Source organism: Arachis stenosperma, chromosome 2 (genome assembly GCF_014773155.1).
Source record: "Arachis stenosperma cultivar V10309 chromosome 2, arast.V10309.gnm1.PFL2, whole genome shotgun sequence".
Taxonomy (NCBI): domain Eukaryota; kingdom Viridiplantae; phylum Streptophyta; class Magnoliopsida; order Fabales; family Fabaceae; genus Arachis; species Arachis stenosperma.
The window spans coordinates 120917198-120933498 of NC_080378.1; the positions used below are offsets into that span (position 1 = coordinate 120917198).

Sequence of the window (16301 nt, forward strand, 5' to 3'; positions counted from 1 at the left end):
GTGCTTGAGAAGAGAGAGGGCTCATTTTTATGGATATGGAGCCTTTGTGTGTGTGTTACATGGTTATGGATGGTTGGGAGCGTAATACATAATTGTGGGGCAGCTTTTGTCATTAGTGACAGGCACCACAACTCGGATGGTGCGAGTTGTGAGAGTTTGGTTTATTTATGCAAATCGTTAGGTCCGATTTGCGGGAGGGGAGATGATGAAATTCTGGAGCATGGAAATCGGACCATCCGAGTTGAAGTTTTTTTTTTTTTTGGCGTTGTGAAATCGAAGGGTACGATTTCTCTTATTATATGATTTATTTGAATTCAGTTAGGAAATCGCATGGTCCGATTTGGTGGGGACTTTAATAAAAGTTGGTGAAAATGCAGATCAGAGGAATCACTATCGCATCGTCTTCTTCCCCCTTCTTCAACGGTGCTGTGGTTTTTATTTATTTCATCTCCTTCGTTCCTTGTGTAGTGAAGTAGTAAAAAATCTGATACTCAAGTCTATGAGGTTGTTAATGTGATTTAGAGAAATGAGTGATAGAGTGTTATTGAAGGTGTATTATTTTGGTCAGATTTTGTTACAAACATCTGAAGGAGTAACATTTGTTTGTGAGAATCCATTAAATCTGGTGATTCCTTTTACAATCTCATTTGAAGAGTTAAAGGGTGTGATATGTGAAAGGATTGATTCTGAGAGGGCAAGAAGGATATCATGTATTCTATACAGAAATCTTATACAAGTGTTTGGTGGATTCGTCCAGTTTCAAACGAAATATGTAACGGACGAAGTGAGCATGCAAGATATGTTTTCCATGTATATTGAAAATCGGAGACAAGTATCGTTCATCGAGTTGTATGTGGAGTTTGAGCAATCTGAGGCCGACCGTAATATTCTACGGGAGGATTACAATAGTGACAGCGAGGATGAGTTCGAAAGCAACTACGAAGTTGTTGGTCCAGATGGAGATGAGGTTCCAGGTGACGGAGGTATGGCTCCGGATGTGTCTGATGTCGCAACTGCTCTGGACACGATGTGCCGTTTGAGGAGCCATCATTCATGCGAGTTTGGATTTGGAAGCCATGCATGTTTCGGAGTTTCCGGATTATATCAATACTGGTACGTGATTCTCCATAATTATGAGTTAATTTTATAAATTTAGTAATTATAAATTGAAATTTATTAGTGAATTAGTTTAACTAAAATTGGTTAAATTGGTATTTATTAACTAAATATAAGTAAATTAGTTAAATTAAATGTTGTTAAATTTGTTAGATTTAGTTAAATTAAAATTAAGTCCATATAAATAGGAATTTATTAGTTAATTAAGTAAATATAAGTAAAATTAGTTTAATTAAAATTGGTAAAATTGTAAGTTATTAAGTAAATATAAGGAAGTTAGTTAAATTAAAATTTGTTAACCGGGTTAAATTTAGTTAAATTAAAGGTAAGTTAGTATAAATAGGCAAAGATTAGTAAATTAAGTAAGTATAAGAAGTAAATTAAATTAATTAAAATTGCTTAAATTCGAATTTATTAAGTTAATATAGGTAAGTTAGGTAAATTAAATTTTGTTAATCTGAAGTTCTTTAAATTAAATTTAACTGAAAATAAAATAGGAATTTATTAGTTAAATAAGTAAATATAAACTAGTAAATTAGTTTAATTAAAATTAGGATCTGTTAGTTGATTAGTTGAGTATAAATATGTGTTAGTAAATTAGAAAATAATTACCGTGGAGGGTTTTTTTTTATAACTGATTTAGTCATCATTAGTTTGACATTTTTTTTCGATAGTTTAAGTATTTATGTTTCTAAAATTTGTTGTATGGCTGTTCGCAGAAATTCCTGTTGTCGCAGATGGTGAATTTGTCGTTGGGATGGAATTCAGTTCGAGGGATGCTGTTGTTAGGCGATAAAAGAGTATACTATACGAAGAAGCGTAGATTATCGGGTGTATGAGTCTGAGCCGTTGACATTTTATGCGAAGTGTATACAGTATGGGTCAGGATGTGATTGGCTTATCCGGGTTAGCATGATCAGCCGGAAGTACTGTTGGGTTGTAAGGAGGTATAATGGCAGTCACACATGTACCAGAGCAACAATTTCTCAGGATCATTCTAAGCTGGACTCAACAACGATTGCAGAAGCAATTAAGCCGTTGGTTGAGGCTGACCCCGCCTTAAAGGTAAAATCGGTTATCTCTGAGGTGCAATCGAAGTTCAACTACACTGTTAGCTATCGGAAAGCATGGTTGGCTAAGCAAAAGGCAGTGGAAAAAATATTTGGAGGCTGGGAGGCATCGTATGAAGCGTTGCCTATATGGTTTGAGGCCATGTGTCACAAGGAGCCGTCAGCTGTTGTTCATTTTGAGACTATGCCTGCATATCAAGGTGATGACTTGGTGACTGATATTCGGGTATTGCATCGTGTATTTTGGAGTTATTACCCCTGCATTCGAGCTTTCAGACATTGTAAGCCAGTTGTCCAGGTCGATGGGACCCACTTGTATGGAAAGTACAAGGGTTGTCTACTAGTGGCAGTGTCACAGGATGGCAACAACAATATCGTCCCAATTGCGTTTGCAATTGTGGAGGGAGAGACTTCAGATGCGTGGCACTTTTTTCTGAGTAACCTTCGTCAGCACGTTGTCACTCGGGATGGTGTGGGGCTTATATCCGACCGTCATGAATCCATAAATGCAGCTGTGGAAAGGAGTAATGGGGCTTGGTCACCTCCGAGAGCCTTTCATATGTTTTGCATCAGGCATATAGAGTCCAATTTTTTGAGAAAATTCAAGGCGCCGTACTTGCAGAAACTTGTCGTCAACATAGGTAACTAGCAGTGTAGCTAATTAATTTAATATAAGAGTTCCATTGAATGAGTGTGTTCACGAATATTGTCTCCCTAATTTATTCTATCCTGCAGGATATTCGAGGACGGTGCGTGAGTTCGAGGTGCGTTACCAACGTTTACGAGAACGGGGCGAGGCATACACTGACTGGTTAAACCGAATCCCCCGGGAACAGTACGCGTTGGCTTTTGATGGTGGATATAGATGGGGTCATATGACGACAAATCTAGTGGAGTGCATAAACTCAGTATTGAAGGGTGCACGCAATCTCCCCGTGACAGCCCTTGTGAAGGCAACATTCTACAGGCTGAACGAGTTGTTTACCCGGAAAAGAGCGGAAGCGGAAGCCCGGATTAATGCTGGCCATGTGTTTTCCGATGTCGTTACCTCAAAGTTGCATGCAAACCGACTAGCGTCAGGAAACATTCAGGTTAGCTGCTTTGACCGGCAGAACGAGGTCTTTGAGGTGCGTGAGATGCCAAGTGGAATGGAGTTTGCAGTGGACCTACGTGGGCTACGATGTGACTGGGTGAGTTCCAGGTGGACCGGATCCCTTGTCGACATGTGTTTGCATGTTGTGCCAACCAGCGACTGGATTGGCAAGTGTATGTTCATGATGTGTATAAGATGGACCAAGTTCGGCGGGTGTACCGAGCAAGGTTAGGCCATTAGGTAACCCTACTACATGGCCAGCTTACAACGGACCTAGGTTCATCCCGAATCCGTTCTTGAGGCGCCTCGGGAAAGGTCGCCCAAGAACGACGCGATTCTTGAACGAGATGGACACACGGATGTTACGTCGGCCTAGGCGATGTACGCTTTGTGGGGCTGAGGGGCACAGCCGTGGCAGATGCCGTCAGCATGGTCGTGCAAATGCCAGTGGAGAGCATTAGTAGAAGCTTATTCTGCGTTGACATTATGTATGTGACATTAACTATGTGGTAGTATATGGTTTATCATGAGTTGTGAGTTTGATTTAAGCGACTATGTTATATGAAACCCGTTCTGTGTTGACATTATGTATGTGACATTATCTATGTGGTAGTATATGGTTTTCTCATGACTTGTGAGTTTGATTCAAGCGACTATGTTATATGAAACCTGTTCTGTGTTGACATTATGTATGTTACATTATCTATGTGGCAGTATATGGTTTCTCATGAGTTGTGAGGTTGAATTAAGCGACTATGTTATATGAAACCTGTTCTGTGTTGTGTTATAAACTATGGCAACCGAGCCTTAATCTCCATCTGTAACATTTTATAATCTGACATAAAGAGAAATAGTCGACATATTTAATCCATTCAATACGTTCATACATACATAAAATCTCTAAACAAACAACCTACTAAAACATAGTCCGTAGCCAAATTTATTAATACATAGTCACACTAAACAAACCATACTCCGGATAAGTATAAATAAGTAGTTACTACAAGTCATGCATACATAAATAAGACTATTACACCACAACTACTTTCTCATTGACCACTTTACATGTGTCACTATGTTCTTGCATTTTTTCGCGGCCTTTTTTAACACAGACGGCGTGTAGCGATTGGCGCTACGACGTGGTGGATCAATCCTCAAATTGTAACCTTTGCCTTTGTCATCCGGAGTCTGTGACCCGCCTGTATAACAGAAAAATAAAATTACTAATAAGAACTAAATATTGTAACATAAGGTACTCAAACCAACATGGATACCACTTATGAACACAAATAAATGATAACAATTAAATAATGTAACATAAAGTACTCAAAGCAACATGGATACCACTTATGAACACAAATAAATGATAACAATTAAATAATGTAATATAAAGTACTCAAAGCAACATGGATACCACTTATGGATACCACTTATGAACACAAATAAATGATAACAATTAAATAATGTAACATAAAGTACTCAAAGCAACATGGATACCACTTATGAACACAAATAAATGATAACAACTAAATATTGTAACATAAGGTACTCAAACCAACATGGATACCACTTATGAACACAAATAAATGATAACAATTAAATAATGTAACATAAAGTACTCAAACCAACATGGATACCAGGAATGAACACAAATATTTGATAATAAAATCGAATATGTAAAGGAAAATACGAAGCATAATACCATCGTTGCGGGATTCCTCATCCTCATCGAAATCCTCTATTTCATCATCATCATCGTCATCCTCCTCATCCGGGTTATCTACTAGATACGCATTGGTGTCTTGCTCGAGTGGGTTATCATCTTCTTGAAGTGGTCCCATGTCAACACGATGAGCATGTTGACTATTAAGAACTCCGCGTCCACCTACACTTCTACTAGAATCGACAGATACGAACCCTCCTGAAGCGACCGACGAGGTATGGCACGGGAGCCTTGCATCCAATGAATACCTACCTGCCAAGATATCAGGCTGATTGGGATATTGTGTTTGTGTGGCATCTGCACGCATGAACTCAAGCAACTGACTAAAAGAACCTCCTTCTCCTGCTTCAAACTGTGACATACCCCAATATTGATGCGGCATTGGAACGGATGGGGAGAACTGTGTCTGAGGAACATACTGGCCTGAAAACTGAGGTTGTTCTAGTGGAACTGGATTGGAACTAGGAGGCGGCACCGACTGTGGCTCCAGCTCTTCATTGTCATTATCCCCATCCTGACTATCCTCATCCATACCCTCGCCCACCATCATCCATATCCTGATTACCCTCATCCATATCCTGGTTATCGTCATCACTTCTTGACCCACAAGATTCGACAAGTTCAAGTGGTTGCCATATTCTGACCGGGTACCAGTACATATAAGTTTCCACGGATGCTGTGAAGGCATGGGAAGCTCAGAAAGAACGTAGTTATACCTGTTTGTCCAATGCATAACCCAATTTAAATGAGTCGGCGTTGTGGCCCGTTAAGATTCTTAGGACCAGTCAGTACTTCTCCATGCGCCTTGTCAAGACTCTGCTCCTGCTGAGGTACGTCCTGAACCAAACCAAACTGTCGCCTGTACCTGTCGTAGCATGCCACTCGATACATTCAAATGACACCAACGGAACAGTAGCAGACCACACAACCGATTGCATATAGATCTCAGGAGGAATTATGTTCGGGTTCACGCGATCCACAGCATACGCAACCCACACAAACTGGGAAAAAAAAAAGATACTCATGAATACAACCCAGATCATCAATAACAATAAAAATGCCTAATGAAAATGACCCAAATCATTAATATTTTAGTAAAACACACCTGCTTTCCTGGAGTTCATCAAAGGCCTTCCTAAAGTGAGCTAGATTCAAATACCTATATCGTCGATCACCACGCTCCTAGTTACGCCACCTAATATCACATATTCAATTAGATAAACTAAATTTAAAATGTAAAGCTACGAGTAGACTGTAACGTGACATTACCTGTTGGCTAATGGAAAGCTGTGGGGCTCTCTCGGGATCGGCGCAGATATGGCAGTCGAGCCAAGCCCAAGCAAGCAAAAGTGTTATTGGACCATCTATTTCCTTACAATTATAACGAGATGCCCTGCATAGCCCCCTGTAGAGGTGTGCAAGGCAAGCCGAACCCCAACTATATTGTCCAATACTGGCAAAGTCACGAAGCAAGGGTAGAAACTTCCAGTGCACACCTGCCCCAGATTTATCCCCAAACAAGATCGTCCGATCAGCAACATAATATGGCACTTCACGTACCTCTGTATACTTAAGTCATCAGTCAACTGAATGTTTTCTTTTACCCAACTATGTCCAATACTGGCAAAGTCACGAAGCAAGGGTAGAAACTTCCAGTGCACACCTGCCCCAGATTTATCCCCAAACAAGATCGTCCCGATCAGCAACATAATATGGCACTTCACGTACCTCTGTATACTTAAGTCATCAGTCAACTGAATGTTTTCTTTTAGGTCCCGCAGCCAAGTCAGTCTTATACAACATCCTCTACACTCTACCTTTCTCGGTGCCACTCCAAATTGATGCAAACATTCCGCCTCCAACGCTGAGAAGCTGCTCATTGTCATCCCAGTAACTGGAAGACCATCCGTCGGGAGACCAAGAATTAGAGCCACGTCTTCAAGACTTACGGCACACTCACCAATTGGAAGGTGAAACGTATGTGTTTCAGGGTGCCACCGTTCTATTAGAGCATTCACGAGTGCTTTCTGATTTTGCACTACACCAATTTGAGATGCATGATAGAATCCAGTAACTCGTAAATGGTCCTCCACCCGATCGTTGTACCGATCCGGGGGAAGTGGATGGTCACAGGTCAACATTCTTAATTTCTAAAACAAGCAAAACAAGTCATTAGTCAACTCGCAAACTATTGCTTAAATAATATTAACATGTTACCTATTACTTAAATAAATTTAAACATATATTTCTAAAATTTAAAAAACAGTAACAATTATCGTAAATATCTATTTAAATTTGTTTTCTGTTAACAATAATAATTAATTAATTAACGTCTCCTATAATGATAATTACATTTAATTAAAGTAACACGCCTTCGATTATTATGCAGTTTTTATTTATCATTTTCTACACCTCTTTATTATTTTATTGTAGCCACAACAATAATTTACTAATACAGTAACCATTATAGATAATTAAAATTTATAAATTTTCAAAAAAAAAAAAATTCCTGTATCCAAAAATTATCAACATTTCGGCACTCTTTTTATTTTTAAAATTTATTTTCTAACTATTCTAATAATATTTCAATTCTTAAATTCTAAAATTATAACAAAATCCTGAAGAAAATTATACAAAAAAATTTAAAAAAATAAAAAAAATTCCTACGTTTTTTTTATTATAATCACAGCAACAACAATGGCAATCTATACACATCAAAACCAATAAAATACTAACAATAATAAATTTCATACAGAAACAGTGAAATAATTCAAACAAAATTTAAATTATTTCCTAACTGTTCTACTCTATATTTCTATTTCTAAGTTCAGATCCTAACAATCATAATAACTACTAAAATTTTAACAATAATAATTATAATTATAAAAAGGGGTAAGTACGATTTTGGTCCTTTAAGTTTAGTGCCAGAATCGAATTCGTCCCTTTTGTTATTTTGCTATTAAAGTCGTCCTTAATGTTTTTTTTCGTATTAAAATCGTCCTTTTTATTTTTTTTGGACAAAAATACCCTCAACACCAACACAATTACCTCCTCCACCACCACCACCAACACTAACACCACCGCCACAACCTCCACCAACACCACCACCAGCACCATGACCACCACCAACAGCACCACCACAACCTCCCCCTCCCCGCCCCCGCCTCCCCTTCCCCTTCCCCCCACCCCGACGTCCCCTCCCCCTCCCCAACACCACCACCAACGCCGCCGCCATCCCCCCCTTCCCCTTCCCTCCCGCCCCCTTCCCCCACCCCCACCCCGCGCGTCCCCTCCCCCTCCCGACCTCCCCTTCACCACCACCCCACCCTGCACCCTCACCGCCACCCCCCACAACTCACTGCACCGCCACACCCACCACTCCCACCTCCACGCCCTCCCCGACACCGCACCTTCACCGCCACCCCACACACAATCCCAACATCCCCGCCTTCACTCCCATCTCCACCCTCCCACCCCCGCCCCTACCGTGCACCCTTACCACCACCACCACCACCCCCATCCCGCACCCTCACCCTCAACGCCACCCCTACAACCCACGGCACCACCACAACCCATCCCACTCCTCCACCCCCACCCTCACCGCCACCCCCATCGCCAGTCCCGCCTCCCCTTCCCCCACCCACCCCGCGCGTCTTCCCTTCCCCCCACCCCCACCCCCCCTCCCCCTCCCCCTCCCCCCCGCCTCCCCTTCCCCTACCCCCAAACAGAAACAGAGAAACACAAAGCCAGAGAAACATAGAAACAGAAACAGAAACAAACAAACAGAGAAACAGAAATTCAAAGCACAAAGAAGAGATCTGGTTCGAAGAAAGGCAGCGGCTGCAACGGCGGAACGGCGAGACTGCGGCGGCGGCTCTTCTCCCTTCATCGTCATCATCATCAGAGTTCTGGAGGAGGCGGCGGCGACGATGAGGTCACGGCGGCGGCGACGACGGAGGCTCCTGGCGCCGTCCCCCTCCCCCCCTCCCCCTCCCCCCCCCCTTCCCCTTCCCTTTCCCTTTCCCCCAACGCGTTTTTACGCGTTTTCTTTTTTTTTTAATTTTATAATTTTTATTATTAAAATAGAATAGGGGTAGTTTAGGAATAAAACAAAAAATTTTATTGAAAAGGACGATTTTAATACGAAAAAAAACATTAAGGACGACTTTAATGGCAAAATAACAAGAGGGACGAATTCGATTCTGGCACTAAACTTAAGGGACCAAAATCGTACTTACCCCTTATAAAAATTAAAAAAAATGATAACAAACTTACATAATCTGGTACACTAAGATAGTGTGTAATATGCAACTCAGGACGATCAACATCTTTGGTTTTATTTTTTTTGGGCATCTTTCCTTCTTTCCCACCATGCAAAGCAGCAGCAACACAAGGATGAAGAAGAGCAATGGAGTTTGGAAGTGGAAAGTGATGGCTGAAATGTGAAACTCGGATGGTGAGTGTTTATTTTCCTTCCACCAACCTTGTATGTGGGGCACCGTCTGGGGAGCAGCGAATGAGTGCCGCGTGTCCAACATGCAGCAACTCGGACCAAGCGCCTTGTCGAACACAAAACGGACCCTACGTGTTCTAACACACACACAAAACAGACCCTCCGTGTTGACTCTGGTCTGTCGCACGGTCCGATTTGCCGTCCATCCTGACACCACATTCATGAGAGGAACCCTCCCTTCCCATATTCCGGTGAAGCACATTTGTTACTTCCATATGAAAATTAAATAGCGAAGAGAGAAAGATCAACCCACCCTAAAATACATAATTGCATGACTTTTTTTTCTTAAGATAATTATTGTGAATTGTATTTGTATATGCCCTCACAGTTGCGACCCATAATTAGAATATGTGGAGATTATGATCTGTATCTATTGGAACTCATGTCTTTATTCCTAAATAAAACTATTCTCATTCAAAGGAATGTAAAAGAAAACTATCCAGACTAGAATACGTACATTTTTTTTTCAGCCATCAACCTCGTGGCATTGTGTCATATGAGAATAAGCAACTTTCAGTTACAAATTTACAATCACCTTTTAGCTTTTGATACATAGTTGCTTCAATCATTTACTGCATAATGCCTTCAATCATCAAGTCCTATCTGAATGCAATAAAACAAAAACACTAGATTTTGTTATTAATATGGTAACAATAAAAGAACAAGAAAAGACCTTTTCCGTATTTCTCTTTGTAAAAGGAGAAAAATACATGAAAGTGTTTCACAAAACATCCTTAATCTGCAGACATTGCTTAGAACTTGTAAACAAAAAAATTGCTAACAATTTCCAATAAGTTACATTAATGACTGCTCTCTTCAAAATGCTGATTATCCCAAAAGAGAGAAATATAAGATATTCGTGGTAAAAAATTAGGCTGGAAATTATATATATGTATATAAAAGAAAAAAACCAATAAATTATGACACGATTATGGAGAGTGGCGTACTCATCATTCTTCACCTATTAAATTCACACTTGCAGTTTCAGTAGTAATCTATGGAAGCTAATCTGTGACCATATCATCCACCCCATTTTGTGCGGCAGCATCTGCTATTCTCTTCCAATTTAGTTCCCTCTGCTCTTCAACATCTTTGGCGTTAGCCTCTTTCTCTGCATGTTGTCTCTGACATTGTTCGAACAACTCAGCGTCCATTTCCAAAAACATCTTGCGAACATTCATAGTAAGCCCGTGAACAGCCTGGTTCCAATGACTCGATATATTTTTCTCTAGTGCATGAAATAATATTGGTAATATTACGGCTCTGTTTTGGGCAATTAAGCTCACAATGTGCTCATTATTCCACAAAAAGAGAGCCCGCTCGGCAACCTGCATTGCAAATGTATCTAAGCAAGACTTCGAAGGGAACAACATTCAATGTGATTTTGATCCATTGTTGGATTGAAGGTCACTTTTTACTACAAGATTTTGAAATTTTAAGTTCCTTTATTCTTTTAGCTAATGTAAGGGAGATATTTAAGGCCAAAAAGAAGAAAGAACCAATATTCAGCCAATGGTGTAAATTCAAAATTTACGTAAGCCTTAGTAATATCCACATCAATTGGTTAGAACGAAATTTCTCAACATTTTTCAAGTGACAAAATTCTGCTTCTTGAAAATGCAATAAAAACATTAAACATAACTATCTCCATACAAATATATCCACCTGATACAGCTTAATAATCTACATTTATAAGGGAACAAAGCAACGGTTAAGCTAAAAGGCTGAACAAATGGAAAATATTAAGGATATTGAATTGTAGTACCCCTCCCCCAGATAAATAAATAAACAAAAACAAAGCCTTATTTCCACTAGGTAAACGAAATATTGTCAAGCAGCATATAAAAAAACTTAATTCAAATGTATTATAAGATAAAATGCAAAACTATTAAGGAAAAGAAGAAAGTTGACATGAATACATATGTGCATATTTGCCCTCTATTCTTAAATTTTTGTGTGTTAAAGGCTTCCAATTAAGTGAAATATTAGATCATGCATATTTTTTTCACATATCATGGATAACATGATACAGAAGTATTTTTTCTTATCAAACAGTGAATCACTACTAGATGCAAAAGGCATAAAAAGCAACTTCAACTACAAGTCCATAGCTTCATCAAAATCGGATTCAATCAAGATAAACTTTGGAGGCATGCAAAGAGAAATAGAAAAAGAATATGACAATGGAATATTACTAATTAAGCAGTTGACACTTGACAGTGATACTTATACTACTCCATCTGAAACTTATATGCCATAAACAAAAATGTATCTTTACATAGGAAGTAGAGGCTGAACATTTCAAATCTATAACCATATGAAACGTTACCACTGCAAATTGTTTTACACTGTCAACTAATCATATATTATCTGGTTTGCTTGACTTTTAAGATAGCCAGGGTAAGAATCCAACAATTTCACTTATGTGGTAATACATGATTAGAAGAGCACGTCAATTTGTTTTTATCAGAATTCAATTCTACATAAACATACATATCACTATGAAAACTAGAAACTTAAATTTCCACAAACCTGAAAGTGAGAGCTATTGAGGCAGCGGGAAATCTGTCTAAAAAGGGGAACCATGCAGCGCTGGAACTCGGCAGGCTGCGTGGCCTCGAGCACTTCCTCGAGTTCTCCAAGGAAGAGAACCTCCTTCTGGCAATTGGTAACAGGCCAGTACTTGAGCAAGCCCCTAATAACGGTATCTGCAAGCTTGAAATCCTTCTCAACAAACTGAGTAATGCAGTAAGACAACTGCTGCTGGTACATGGCGAGCGATTTAGGCTTATGCAAAGGCAACAAAGCCCTCACAAGGAACAACTTATGCTCCTCCTTCATTGGCAATGCAAATCCATTAATAATACTACCAAGAATCTCCAAAAGCTCACCAATTCCACTATGCCTCTCAGTCTCATATATAAACCGATAGAATATATTATTAATCGCCTTCCTAATAAACGGTCTATGAACCATGAATTTTCCATATATACGGTGAAGTATAGTTTTCAGATACTCACGCTCCCTAGGGTCCTCTGTGTCAAACAAATCAAGCAATTTCAACACGAAAGAGTGATCAATGTACCGTTTCGCAACCTTCGTATCGGTGTCTGAAGAAACAACGTATCGCAGGAGAAGCTCGTAAACGAGTTGCAAGTGAGGCCAAGCGGGATCCATAGAAGGTTCCTCCTCCTCGGGGTCGGTGGCTTCTTGCCCGGTGTTCTCGTACGACGCCGGAGGGAGGCACCGGAAAATGTTAACCGAAATCATTCGAATCATTTCTTCTTGGCAATTCTCCGATAATTTTCCGCAGCCAGATTGGATGAACTCAACGAGCTCCATCAGCGTTTGCCGCTTGATCTCCTTCTCTCTAACGTTCTTCAGCGTGTCGGAGAAGTTGAGGACGAAGCAACAAACCTGAAGCTTACGGAGGAACAGATTCTGCCGTTCCCCCACCGGAACGTCGCGGAACGCCGGCAGGACCTCCATGACACCAGACGGTGGAGGCGGAGCAGACGGTATTCCAGCGGAATTTGGCGCCGGCGCAGGTAAAGCTCCACGGGAGGCGTGGTTGACGACGACATTGTTGCCGGTGCCGGCGATAGCATCGGCGGAGTCAGACTTGGAGGGCTTCTTGTTCCCTCCTCCCATGAATTTCTTCAACATTTTGCCGGAAATTTGAGCTGGAACCCTAACCCTAAGGATTGCGATCCACCACAGGTAGCAGTAGCTGCTCCGATTTGGATTTCGATGGATTCGGCAAAGAGATTCTCATAAGATGGTTCTGTAATCCATGAATGCGTCGTTATTCCTCGATTTTTGCATCGCGAATCCCAGGAGAACGGATCTGAAATAAAGCTAAGAAGATGATGACGAAGTAGAAGATGGATATGGAGAATGATAGCGGTGGAAAGTGCTTGTGGAGATCAAGGGAGCTAGGGATCGGAGTAGGGAATCATCGGAGATGTGGTCGCCGGAGCTGTGATAGGTCTGAGGTGTTTCCCGGCGGCGGAAGCGCCGCAGTGATGTCTGCAGAGAAGAGTCAGAGAGAGAGAGAGAGAGAGAGAGAGGGAGGGAGAGAGAGAGAAGAGAGTGAAGTGAGGATAATTAAGATTAAGAGATTAGAGAAAGGTTGCGATATTCACGAAAAAGTAAGTAATTATGGATTTACACTAATACCAGTTGTAAAATTTTTTTTTTTAATATAAATTACTCATTTTTTAAAATTTGAGTACGAATGTATTTTAGAAAAACAAGGTAGTTCCTGAAGCGCTATGGTTTTTTTTTGTTAATTTTATTTAAAGATTTGTTGTAATCAATTAATTGCTTTTAAATGCTACTTATACTAACATTTCTTGTAATCAATACAAATTAATTTTTAGAAAATACTACACTATCTTTTCATATCTTATTAACATTCATCATTAAAATACATAACACAAAATATATCACAATGGAGAATGTCACAGGTTTAGAGATGAATTTGCTAAAGTGAATGAGATGAATGAAAGCCACAAGAGTGTCGATTAATGGGTAGTGTTAGTTGAAGTTGGTCCGTGTAATACGTGGCTTGTAAGTGAAGAATAACGAATTAAGATTTGCCCACGTGGCACACTTTGTCGTATACATCACTCACTACTTAGCTGCCACATCTTCTGTTATTTTAGGGTTCATTTAAAAGGAGATTGAAAAAAATTAAATTTTCGTATTATATTTAATTTAAAATAAATATAAAATTAAAATAAAAATATTTACAAAAATATTTTTAATTATTAAATAAAATATTATCAAAATTTTAATTTTTATTCTTAGAAATCTTAGTTTTAATTTTTAATCATTAAGTATAATATTAAATCTCAATTCTTTAATTTCAGATTCAATCTCTAAAAACAAATACTAATTTAAATACCAAAAGTTTTACTGAGTAATGTGTTTTAACATTAGATTTTATTATCATGATGAACTCATATAGTAGAAGTTCTAATGACAATTTTTGTGTGAAAATGATATCTACATATAATGTTCTAACTCTAGGTTAATTCCTAAGTCTTATATCAAGTTAATTGATGTATTTAGTGGAGATATCTAATTTGGCAAAGAAAAAGCTGTTTTTTCTTTCATAATGAAGGTATGTCATATATATTATTTTATATAAAAAGAATTGACAAATATTTAGTATATATTTTTAATTTTTTTTATTCGTGTCCATAAAAATTTTAACCGAATATAATTTACCAAAAAATAAATTCTTTAACATCTTAATTATTTTCACATTTATTTTTATTATGTACATTTAAAATCCTAGAACTTAATAAAATTTGATCAACTGTTGGGCCACCATTGATTAATGTAGCATTATCTCTTTTTGATTCAAGAGATGATGTGTTATATAAAGATTAGATCCATGTACATTTTGACCAAAGCATGGATAAGAATTGATTAATCAATATATTTTTGTCTATTCAAATTTGAATCATGAAAATAAAAAAAAAAAAACAACCTACTTTAGCCAACTTTATTTTATAAGTTGAGGGGAAAAAAAGGTGAAAGATGAGTAATGTAATATACGTGACAAGAAAATCAATAAAGTGATGAAGCCCCGTGCATATATATACTTTATTTTATATATATATGATATATGATATTATATGAAAACATTTAAATTTAATTAGTCATTCCTCTTTCAAATTTAACGATCCATATCCATCCATCGCTGTTGTTCCTTATTGCATCCTTTTGTGGACTATATTAGTAGCCTCACTTGTTGGACATAATCAAAGTCTAATCTATTAAAATTAATTATTAATATAAAATATATAATAAGATATAAAATATACGTTAAAAATAAATAAAATAATATATATTTATATACAAATATATAATAATTAATTTTAATATATAAATAATATTTTTAGACTAAAAACATAAGATTAGGATAGTTTATTATTATTGATTGATTTAAATAAATAAATAAAATTGAGTCAGCATAACTCGTCGTTTTTCTTTTTGGATTTCCACGGTATTCTTCAGTGCGACAGGTCAAGGACTAATCCGTCGTGGTACTAAGCTCCATTTAAGGGTTTGTCGCTAACTAATGGATTACTGCATACACAAGACGGGATTCGAACCTCCGACACTTGTTTAAGCGGACTAGTAAGCTAACCACTAGACTAACTTGTCTTTTACTAAGCATCATTTTGCACCTATATGAATTGCAACAGAATGTGACATGTCTTCACTAATCACTTAGTCAAATATGGTTGGATTAATCCTACTCTTACGAATTTTTTCTGGTCAGAACTTGTTATTGGGCCCAACTGTTGTAAAACTGAGTACTAAAAAAAATCTCAATTTTTCCGATTATGTCAGTGATTTTATAAAGCCTCATTCGAACTAAGAGAAATTAAATTTATGGGGCCATTAATTTATTATTGGATATATTTTTCTAAAGGCATGCCAAGGGTGCAACAGTGCCACAGAAAATGAAACCGGAAAATATCATTAGGTAATTAGTTAGATATTTAATATATTATTGTCCAAGTCAACAAGAAATTTAGTCAACTCCAATTATTTATAGATTTAGTACCTAGTATACATAGTAGCTTGTTAGGTTGATTGGTCGGGTTGGCAAATAGGGTAACATAAATATTGAAACAAAATTGGTTGGTGAATATTAGCCACAAAATATTCTTATTTTCATGCCATGCATGATGCATATGTAGGGCTTATATAATTATATGATATTATATATAGTAATGAATAAATCAAGCATAGTACATAATGTAT

At 38.2% G+C, this 16301-nt stretch overlaps 1 protein-coding gene across 2 annotated transcripts; it reads right to left on the reverse strand.

Moving 5' to 3' along the window:
- Positions 1 to 9297: 9297 nt before the first annotated feature.
- On the reverse strand, positions 9298 to 13621 carry LOC130961402 (serine/threonine protein phosphatase 2A 57 kDa regulatory subunit B' beta isoform-like). 2 transcript variants are annotated; one of them, XM_057887268.1, is made up of 3 exons: positions 12048 to 13621; positions 10477 to 10843; positions 9298 to 10118 (listed from the first exon to the last, which is right to left on the reverse strand). In XM_057887268.1, the coding sequence occupies exons 1-2, from the start codon at positions 13179 to 13181 to the stop codon at positions 10520 to 10522; spliced, it is 1458 nt and encodes a 485-aa protein (XP_057743251.1). In that variant the 5' UTR covers positions 13182 to 13621; the 3' UTR covers positions 9298 to 10118; positions 10477 to 10519. The 2 variants fall into 2 exon arrangements, with proteins under 2 accessions (XP_057743251.1, XP_057743250.1); XM_057887267.1 differs by lacking the exon at positions 9298 to 10118 and having other exon boundaries at positions 10176 to 10843.
- Between the last annotated feature and the right edge of the window lie 2680 nt (positions 13622 to 16301).